General features: G+C 39.4%; 1 protein-coding gene across 1 annotated transcript; it reads left to right on the top strand.

Moving 5' to 3' along the window:
- The first annotated feature begins 6,844 nt into the window (after positions 1 to 6,844).
- On the top strand, positions 6,845 to 7,777 carry LOC100522242 (olfactory receptor 7A17-like). Its single transcript, XM_021081763.1, has one exon. It carries the CDS (start codon positions 6,845 to 6,847, stop codon positions 7,775 to 7,777), a length of 933 nt encoding a protein of 310 aa, XP_020937422.1.
- The last annotated feature ends 3,473 nt before the right edge of the window (positions 7,778 to 11,250 follow it).

Genomic DNA, 11,250 nt, shown 5'->3' with positions numbered 1-11,250 from the left:
AAGATAAGATAAATGCATATTGGACAAAATATCCTCTGATATAAATCAAATGAAGGGAGAGGTAAGTTTTGTGGCATGTGTAGGATTTTATAGAGTATATTATGGGGAGGCCATTGCATGAGGGACAAGAATCAAAACAGAAGTATGGTGTGACCAATGCATTTGACCAAAACAAACAAACGAAAAATAACCCTCAGCCCAAGAATAATGTTGCTTAAATTCAACTTCTGTCTGCTGGTGCCGAAGTGAAATGCAGAGACAGAGAATTGGGTAAAGGAGGAAACAAAATAACTTTACTGCTTTGCCAGGCAAAGGAGGGTCATAGCAGGCCAATGCCTGGAAGACTATGCCCCTCTTTGGAAGTAATTGTAAGGGGTTTTACAGCAAAAAGAAGAAAAACAGGTTTTCAGATAGGAATCAGAATTGGCACAGACATGCATTCTTCTTTCTTTGGGGAATCTTAGTCATCAAAGCTGGAGTCAGGAGATCTCTGTATGATTATGATGGTGGTCTCCCAGGGTATTGCCTAGAATAACAGTACTTGTGAAAAAGGCATATTGATCAGAGATTAGAACAAACTAGGAATGTTCCTGAAAAATATCATGTGCTAATAATCTTTAACCAACAGGAAGTTATGCTCAGAGTGCCTAATCTTTAGCTTACCGGTGATTGTGTTTAGGGTGCAAATAAGTCGGGGGAAGGACAAGGAAGGACTCTAAGCTGTTCAATTTTAAATTATTCATTTCTAAAAGAAGCACTAGGAATATAACTTTTCTCTTAGACATATAAGATGCCTATATTATTATGTGTATCCCTCAGAAGGGAACCAGGATCTTGACCCAAGGATGTACTGTTGCTCCTTGACCTTTCCTCTTTGTCTTTGCATCCCCTTCCTTCTTCAATAAGCAACTGTCTGAACCTGTCCCTAGGAACTCAGGGAAGGTCATAGCGGCTGAACCAGACCCATTTCCTAAGAACAAGAAATGGGGGACACAGAAAGGCTTTCGTGCCCAGGAGCTCCACAGAACCCTGCTCAGTTTCATTAACAAGGAAAATTGCCACATAAGAAAAGTGAGAAAAGAGCCAGACTCACCCAATAATCATTGGATAATATAAAAGCAAATATGGTCAAATAGGAGTATATATAGAATAAAAATTCAGCAATGTGAATGGTGTAATGGGGCAAGCGCAGGAATGAAAGTGCAGTCAGCATGTGGTCCCTTGAACCTGAGGTCATTTTAACCTGACCTTTCTGTTGAATCCTTTAAGATTGCTTCTCCATCAGCAGGGAAAAAAATTAAAAAAAAAAAAACTGTACTTGAGTTTACTGCAATGGATAAGAAACTTTTTTGACTGTATCAAAGGTAATACATGTCTTTTACATGTGATCCAACATGGGTGCATTGGCAATTTAAAAATACACACATATGCATGTGCACATACACAAACACACACAGCTAAATCAAGAGAACAAAAAAACCCTTCCTCTGGCATAATACACTCTGATATTTGCATTTGTGTTTTATTTATTCTATTCTATTTTATTCTTACAAAGCACATTCTCTGATCTTCAAATAGGTCTTGATTTCAGAATATGGAAAACATTCCTCCGGCATGTCTTCCAACCTATGTTAGTATTTCTCTGCTTCACTTTGTTCTCTCATCATGAGCAATTTCTGTGAGAACACATTCTGTCATCCATTCAGGCAATATATATATTTTTTGATACTCTTTCCAACTAACCTAAGTCTGAGGGACTTGGGGTGTGTGTATAATATTGACACATGCCTCAAGGCATTCACAGTCTAGCAGAGAATAAAAGATATGGAATTAAAATTACACAGTGATAGCACTATATATAAATTATTATAAGAGAAAATGGTCTTTTTCTGTGGGAATGTTAAAAGGAGGGTTCATAAGGAGATGACCTAAGCAATCTGAAAAGTAAGATGGAGTTTTAAAGGTAGAGAAGGGTGAAAAATTCAAAATAAGCCAGTGGTTGACTTGGAAAGCAGAGGCAAGTAGGTGTATATATGCTCTGAGTCTTGTGGCTGAGGCAACAAGTAAAGCTGAGACTCAAGGTCAATATTTTTGAGATTGCTGTGGATGAGGGTAGCATGAGGTAAAGTTAGTGGTTCAATTGATGCCAGAAAGATGTTATCGGAATCCAGGTTCTTGTTCACGGAGCTGAAGAATGAACTTCAAGAACACATAGGCAGCAAGCAAGCAAAGTCTTCATTATAGGAAAACTAACAGCTCCCAGGACTCACTGGAAGGTGGAAGAAGTGTCTCCATCTCCATTGTCCTAAAAGGGCTTTTATCTCTTAAAGATGGGGTCCAGAAAGATGTTTTGATTCTTGTCCCTCATGCAATGGCCTCCCCATAATATACTCTATAAAATCCTACACATGCCACAAAACTTACCTCTCCCTTCATTTGATTTATATCAGAGGATATTTTGTCCAATATGCATTTATCTTATCTTAATCTTCTTTAAGCGGCCCAATGTGGTTTTCTCTCATTGTCTTTGCCAAGTTACTTATATCAGTCCTTGCGAAACTGACAGTGCTAATGGCCTGAACCTAGCCAGAACCTGAACTGGGACTTGAACCCAAGTGCCAGGACTCAAATTCAGCCAAAACTCAGACTGGGACTTGAACCCAAAAGTGGGGCTCGAACCCAGCCTAAACCCAGATTGGGACTTTAACCCACATGCTGGGACTCAAACATAGCCTAAACTCAAAATGGGACTTAAACCCATGGTTTTAAATTAGAATCACTCACCCTATCTCTGGACTTACTGGAGGTTCAAGTTCTTCATGCCTCCATGCAGAAGGAATTCAGTGAGAGACAAAGAAATAAGCAAGAAATCGTTGTATTAGGATGGGACACTTGTGAGAGGTGCAAGCTGGCAGGTACCAAAGCTCTGCCCCAAGGGTCTGGTGGGCTACAGTTTTATCATCCAAGGGGAATGGGGGTTGGAACAACCTGCCTATTTCTTTCCGGAAGTAATAGCTGCTCCTTGGTATCCCATAAGCTGTGTATTCAAATCAGCAGAAGGGTGATCCTCAAAGTCTTGCCCTTGGTCAGAATCTGAATGTAGGCCTAATCCCATCCCCCACCCAATGACCTGAGGCAAGACTCATGCCTCCACTAGCCAAGCAAGGCTGCCTTGTGTTGATGGCTTTCTTGAGCAGGGGTTAACTTACAGTGACCTCCCAATGTCCCCTAAGTTTCCCTCTTTAAGTATGGTCCTTTATCAGGACTTCTACAACTACCTGTGCCTACTCCATCTCTATCTTTTCTCCAGTAGGGGTCTTAGGAGTGGAAATGCCCCCATAAGTTTTATGGTTTCTTTGCCCTTCTCTTCCTTAGACTGAGAGTCACCATTCCTCTCATTCTTTTTCTATCAGTTGAGGAGTGGGTTAGAGATTAATGTCCACCTGGACACAGATACAAGATAGTAAACAAGGCCTGTGGGGATGATATTCCCTGGAGCCCTTAAGCCACAAATGTTAATAAATAGCCATATCAAAGAATACATCAAAGCCCATGCTCCTACACTAACTAGCAGAGTTATTATCCTGCCTCACAATCAGGGAAAATCAAGCCTAGGAATCAAAGCTGTGGAATTTGGGGCTCATTCTCCAGCCGGGAGATGGTTATGCTAAGGAGTTGAACAACCTGCTTTGTAATATAGAAATATTTCTCTTGGTCATTATGAATATTGTCAAGAGGGGTGCCAGGTATCATAGATGGGCAAGAGGACAAGAAACTGAAATAAGTATGTGGAACTGGGGACCAAGGGGTGGGAAAACAGTGGAGACAGTTAAGAGGAAGAAGAAAAACATCAGTGAAATCTCATTGCCCAAGGTAACCATTCATTTACTAACAGGAAGAAACTATGTTAAGATTTTTAGGAGTTCCCATCGTGGCGCAGTGGTTAACGAATCCGACTAGGAACCATGAGGTTGCGGGTTCGGTCCCTGCCCTTGCTCAGTGGGTTGACGATCCGGCGTTGCCGTGAGCTGTGGTGTGGGTTGCAGACGCGGCTCGGATCCCGCGTTGCTGTGGCTCTGGCATAGGCCAGTGGCTACAGCTCCGATTTGACCCCTAGCCTGGGAACCTCCATATGCCACGGGAGCGGCCCAAGAAATAGCAACAACAACAACAAAAAGACAAAAAAAAAAAAAAAAAAGATTTTTATATGTAATGACTGCATCAACCACCTTGAGAGGATGGATACAGCCTACAATTTGGGTGAGGATATTAATATTTCCAAAAGTTTCATTTGTTCTCCAAGTTCATACAATAAAAGTGAGCAGATCCAAAATTCAAAGCCAGCATTTCAAACTACCAGTTTTATATTGTATATCTAAATAACATATCTTTTATCAAATCATTTTTATAACCTCCATTTTTTTTATTTTGTGTGTTTCCCTTTTGTGGGTTTTTGATTTATTTTCCTTGCCCATTTTCCTAGTAGGATGTTCCATCTTTCAGATAGCTTGATAAAGTAAATATATCCATCCTAGCTCTTCTGGATAAAATGCTTTTTGCTGCTTTACTACTCTGGGCATCATGGGGATATAACTAGGGCTTAAGAGTTGCCAGAACCTAGGAAGTTTTATCCTCATCACAAACTCTAGGGATCACCAGAGCTTATTAGATATTTTTCCCCACATGGTCTTTTTTCCCTCTTGTGTCCAGAACTTGGCCAAATAGAAACTCGGAAACAGTATTGGGAAAAGTAGAAAAAAACAGATTCATTGCTTTGCCAGGCAAAGGAGGGTCACATCAAGCTAATGACTTAAAGAATGTCCCCCATTAGGTAAGATGGGAGGTGGTTTTATGGTTTGGGGAGTGAAAAATAGGGCCTCAGATGAGGATCAGGGTAAAGGCATTGTTTTCAAAGCTGGTATTCAGTGGTTTGATGGTCTTCTTTCCATAATGAAGAATGCTTCATTAACATCTTCCATTTTTTGTGAGTTTTAGTGCTGCAGAAAAACTCAAAGATATTGATATCTATTCCTTAAGAAGGGAATGAGGACACTGCCCCAAGGCTGCAGTATTATCTCTGGACTGCCCCTCCCTGGTCACTGTACCCCCTCCCTTCCCTGATTAGCAACTGTTTGAACCTGCCTTTTGAAACTCAGGAAAGGTCATGGAGGCTGAAATTTATTCCCTAAAAACAAGAAATGGGGGACATAGGAAGGCGTGTGTACCCAGGAACCCCACAAGGCCTGCTTGGTTTTGCTCTCAGTTTTTAATTGGCATTTTATTTTTCTTTTAATACTGAGCATGAAATGGTCATATTAAGATAGAACCACATGTTTACATGTCTATAGGAGAATTAACAGTTGGAATTTAGGTACTGCTTCTCCATTTTTTAGACAAAAGGTAATCTAATGTTAATAGCTGTCTTGTATCCTTATTTTCCTAACTATTGTGAATGAGGGTGAGAATACCCCAGTAGTAGCAGCATCACTCCAGGAGGCCACAGTATGGGTGTGTGTGTGGGTGGGTGAGTGTGGGGGGGTATGTGTGTGGGTGTGTGTCTGTCTGTCCATCTGTCTGTGACTGTGTGTCTGTGTGTTGTGAGACATGATAAGTTCTCAAGGCAAGGAAGAGGCAACTGAGCCCATATTCTCCAGTGTGAGACCCTTAAAATACATGTGCCAGAATATTAATCAACAAATAAAAATAAGGAAGGGACACATTTCTATCCACAGGACTTACTTTTTATGTTTTATTTTATTGTTCTCTTTGTTACTAGAGTATACTTGATTTACAGTGTTATGTCAATTTCTGCTGCATAGCATTGTGACCCAGTCATATATATTCATATACATGTACACACATACACATTCCATTTCTTACATTGTCTTCAATCATGGTCTATCCCAAGAGACTGGATATAGTTTCCTGTAATAGGGATCTCATGGCTATGATACTTCTTGGAAACAAAATTAATAAAGTTAGAGGGACATGGGAACTAGGGACCCCTGTGAATTGAAGTTTCAACTTTGGCAGAGAGGCCTCCTCATTTCTCCAAATTCTCTGACACCATCTATCATCACTCTCCCTCTTGTACTTTCTTCTAGACTCAGTGGCTTATTTTGGGCCTTGGTTTTCTGAAATGCATTTTCCCTGTTGTTCCCTCTGACCAGAATATACTTAACCCAGATAGACTCATGTCTCCTCTTCTCTTTCCACACAGTCTCTGTTCAAGTGTTTTTCAGTCTACTTAAAGATGCAGTTAAAAAGAATGCCCCTGCTAACTCTGTTCTTCATACTTGACTTATTTTTCTCATAGCACCCATTATCATCTAATAATTTGTATGTTTTTTTACTTACAGATACTCTTTCTATAGAGACTACAGGGACTACTGTCCCTCAAAACCCTCTACTCTGTCCACGAGTTGGTCATTCTTCAATTTATGTTTCCCAAATATAAGATAAATTCCTTATTAAAAGTGTAGAATGCATGACAATGCAGGGGAAAAGCTGAATGTGGGATAGACGTTCCTTATCAGAGATGGCTCGGTGGATTACTTGAAAGAGAAATTTCCATAGGAAAATTACTGTATCGATTTTTGAATGCAAAATAAAAATTGTAGAATTTCAGCAAATTTGCATTGCCAATTTTGTTGCCATGCCCATAGCATGTGGAAGTTCCTGGGCCAGGGATCAAACCTGCAGCACAGCAGTGACCTGGGCCACTGCAGTGACAATGCCAGACACTTAACCCACTGCACCACAGGGGAAATCCATGCAATGCCAATTTTTAAGAAACTAGTCATACTATTTTTTTTTTTCATTTCTTGGTAGTCACCTCTACCGCATGGAAGCAGAGAATGATACAAGCGTTTCAGAATTTTATCTTATGGGATTATCAAAGGAACCAGCATTGCAGCCTCTCATTTTTGGGCTTTTCCTCTCCATGTACCTGATCACTGTGTTTGGAAACCTGCTCATCATCCTGGCTGTCAGCCTAGACTCCCATCTCCAAACACCCATGTACTTCTTCCTCTCCAACTTGTCCTTTGTAGACATCTGTTTCACCACCACTACCATCCCAAAGATGCTACAGAACATCTGGACACAGAACAAAGTTATCACATATGAAGGTTGCATCATCCAAATGTATTTTTTCATACTCTTCGCAACATTGGATATGTTCCTCCTGACAGTGATGGCCTATGACCGCTTTGTGGCCATCTGCCACCCTCTACACTACACAGTCATCATGAAACCCTTGCTCTGTAGATTGCTGGTTCTGGCATCCTGGATCATGAGTGCCCTGAATTCCTTGTTCCAAAGCATAATGGTGTTGTGGCTGTCCTTCTGTACAGACTTGGAAATCCCCCACTTTTTCTGTGAAATTAATCAGGTGGTCCAACTTGCCTGTTCTGACACCTCTCTTAATGACACAGTGATGTATTTTGCAGCAGGGGTGTATGGTGGAGCTTCCCTCACTGGAATTCTTTACTCATATTTTAAGATAGTTTCCTCCATACAAAGAATCTCATCATTGCGGGGGAAGTATAAAGCATTTTCCACGTGTGCATCTCACCTCTCAGTTGTCTCCTTATTTTATTGCACAGTCTTAGGTGTATACCTTAGTGCTTCTGCTACCCACAGCTCACACTCGAGTGCAGTTGCCTCAGTGATGTACACTGTCATCACACCCATGCTGAACCCCTTCATCTACAGCCTGAAGAACAAAGACATAAAGAGGGCTCTGAGAAGAATCACTGGGATGGCAGCTATGTAAGAGCCCATTGTTCTGGGGCCAAAAATATACTCATGACTTTAGGACTCAAAGCCTCAGGGCCAGAAATTGCTAATCTTTAATCAGATTGTTGAAAAACTTTTTCCTCCTCTTTATTTACTGTAATTCCCATATTCTTGGATTCAACTCCTCCACAAAATTTAAGGATCTCACTTTATTAAGCTCTGCTGTGCCTAATCTATAGATAGTTTTTCCCTATGTCCACATTCATATATTCCCAAAGATTTTCCAGGCTGGAATCAGAAATATTTGAAAATATCCATATCTTACATCGGACAACTGGAGTTTCTTAAAAATAATTTCTCAAATGACATACATCATGCCAAGTAGTTTTCCCCTAGTTTTTCTGAAGGAACGATCATTAGGTATTTTACTTATATGGGGGGGAAGATAGACTTGACAGCTAAGGCCATTTATGTAATTTCATTGCAGAAGAAAATACGAAGCTCCGATTTTAGTTTAGTCTATCACTTCTTTCATTATTATTTTAACTTCTGTTCTTCACAATGAAGACTGTAACATTGCTCCATTTAATTCTTAGTGTATTGATAGGAATACAATGCTATTGGCTAGGAATATCTGAAGCACTCACCTGGACATGGCAAGATCTCACAGACATTTTCCTAAATCTATGCTGTAGCTGGATTGGCCCTCTGGTTCTTATTATGAATGCATATTTATTTGGGAACTTCAAAAAAATAAATTCACAAGTCCTAGAGGGTACACAGCATGTCCATGGGCCATGCAGGTAGGTCTCTGGTAGAGAGAGAGAAAAGAGAGAACCAACTGGGGGCTCTGCCTTTATTGAGTTGTGCATGTGTGATGGCTAGGATTCTGCTAGTTCACTCTTTTCTGTTGTTGTTGTCATTTTAGGGCCACACCTATGGTATATGGAAGTTCTCAGGCTAGGGGTTGAATCAGAGCTGTAGCTGCCAGCCTATGCCACAGTCACAGCAATACCATATCTGAGCCACATCTGTGACCTACACAACAGCTCATGGCAATGCCAGATCCTTAACCCACTGAGCAAAGCAAAGGATTGAACCCACATCCTCATGGATACTAGTCAGGTTCATTACTGCTGAGCTGCAATAGGAACTCCTCTTTCACTCTTTATTGGTGAATTTAAAACACTATGTCCAATCTCTTGGGTTAGAACATGATGGAAGAAAGTATGAAAAAAAAGAAAATAAAAATGTATATATATACATATATGACAGTCGCTGTGTTGTATGGCAGAAATTGAATGAATATTATAAATCAACTATAGTTTTATAAAAATTAAAAAATATATATGCATGGAATTAGGGTATGGCAAGGGGAAAGTAGGTAGTAGGTTCACACAGGTGACCTGGTATCTGTTTACTCAAGGCTTTCTAAAACAAGAACTTTATGTGTGGGAGTGGCCCTTGGTACTTACATATTTTCTGTGTCATACAACTGGAAATTCGGTTATTTGACATGATTATCTTTGAAGTGGATGCTTCAAAAAACCAAAGTTGAGTTTCAGTCGCTTACATCACAAGCAAAAAGTTTAATGTCAGATAATTACACTGCAAACTTGCCACAGTTTCATAACTGTTCTTCTGGTTTTGTTGGTTTATTTTACTATTCACTTTGGTGTCCAGAATGCCTACCATAGTGACTGGCAAAACCTGATTATCAAATATATATCTCCAGTGAAGTCTACATAGAAAGACAAATTGGAATAAATTGACCTAATATGATCTTAATGTCAGAGAAGACTATGAATATGAGGAAGCAAAATATCAAATCACATATTTTGTTACTATGGAAAATATTTTTCATGCTATACATCTATTTATTAAAACATGGAAGATCAGTGCCCACAGGTGAGGGATTTATTCATTGGTGTAAAGATTGGTTATTGTATTTTTTTTTGTCTTTTTAGGACCCACCCGTGGCATATGGAGGTTCCCAGGCTAGGGGTCAAATCAGAGCTGTAGCTACCAGCCTACACCAGAGCCAAATCAACGTCAGATCCGAGCTGTGTCTGCAACATATACCACAGCTCACAACAACACCAGATCCTTAATCCAATGAGCAAGGCCAGGGGTCAAACCTGGGTCCTCATGAGTGCTAGTCAGATTCATTTCCACTGCGCCACGATGGGAACTCCTGGTTACTGTATTTTATATTTTGTTACTGAAGTATCTTCCCATTTCTGCTTGAAAACCTCTAAGGCTCCCTACAAACATGACTCCTTCTATTGTTCTACAAAACAAAACAAAACAAAACAAAAAACTCCCATTTCCTAATATACATATATAATAAATACAAAAGGAGTGGTGAATGAACAATGCCAATTTATCGATTTCACATCTCCTTCATGTTCAGGAATCACTTCGTTCTTGGTGATCAGAGGATGATTGACAAGAGAGCCTGATATCCTGCCCAGTCATGAGATTCAGGGTCACCAGTTTTTCTGCACAAACATGTATGTCCATCTACCTCTCCGACTTAATAGGGAGCCTCAAGGTGGTCACTTATTACTATAGTTACCCTAAATATACTTGATTATGAATGTTCTCCTCAAATATCAGAACAAATGTCAAAAATTAAAATGTACAGATTGTTATAACTGCCCTCAGTTCTGTTTATTTGGGTTCTTGTATCAGTTAGCTATTACTGCGTGATAAGTCATTCTATGGCAAATGGCATAACCTAATGCATTTATTACCAAATGAAATTATTTAATGGGAAGTTGTACTGATTCTATTGTCCTCCTCATGAATGTGTAGTCAGCTCTCAGTCTCTACATTGTGTTTCTTTGTCTTATCCATGATGTTGAGTAAGGCTGTAGTGCTTTTCTGTCTTGAATCAATTTATGGTCATTTCTGTATCTAGGTTTATCTTCTACTTACACAAGAAAAGAGTTTATCATATGAATTACTTAAAATTAATTTCACTGGCCCTACATCCATAAATAACACTTCTTCTTCCCAAGTTAAGTGAGAATCAACTACCTGTCCTCTAGATTCTACCCTTAGCCCTGAACCATTAGGTATTTTCCATTTAATTACCTGAGTAAAATTACACACAATAAACTGCATATTTAAAGTGTACAATTTGATGAAATAAAGAAGCTATAGAAAAACTAAGATAATACACCATAATTCAAGTTGTGTACAATTTGACAATGCACATATCTTTAAATGCTTTGTTATGTAATTGTGAAAAAATTAAGCTTCCTGGGCCTTAATTTCATTATGTATGAAGGTAATATGGGGTTAAACAAAACTTCATAGGGATGCTGTGAGAAATAAATAAAACGCATGGAAATTCATTTTTCAATCCAAAGAAAACATTGAAGGATAAAAGTTGTATATATTTATTTGTGTGTGTTAATATACATTTTTTCTTTCAAATAAGCACAGTCATACATATATGTACACACAGAGACATCTTTTATATTGAAAGGAAACTTAAGAGAA

Source organism: Sus scrofa, chromosome 2 (assembly GCF_054392235.1).
Source record: "Sus scrofa isolate SSC_HxYL_T2T_F1_AM1 chromosome 2, Sscrofa_HxYL_maternal_Yorkshire_Landrace_v2.0, whole genome shotgun sequence".
NCBI classification, from domain to species: Eukaryota; Metazoa; Chordata; class Mammalia; order Artiodactyla; family Suidae; genus Sus; species Sus scrofa.
Note: the sequence above shows the minus strand (reverse complement) of the source record. Positions and strands in the feature narration are given on the sequence as shown.

Bases quoted from the DNA above. Each gene is read 5' to 3' on its own strand.
- LOC100522242 (XM_021081763.1), top strand. From the start codon at position 6,845: ATGGAAGCAGAGAATGATACAAGCGTTTCAGAATTTTATCTTATGGGA.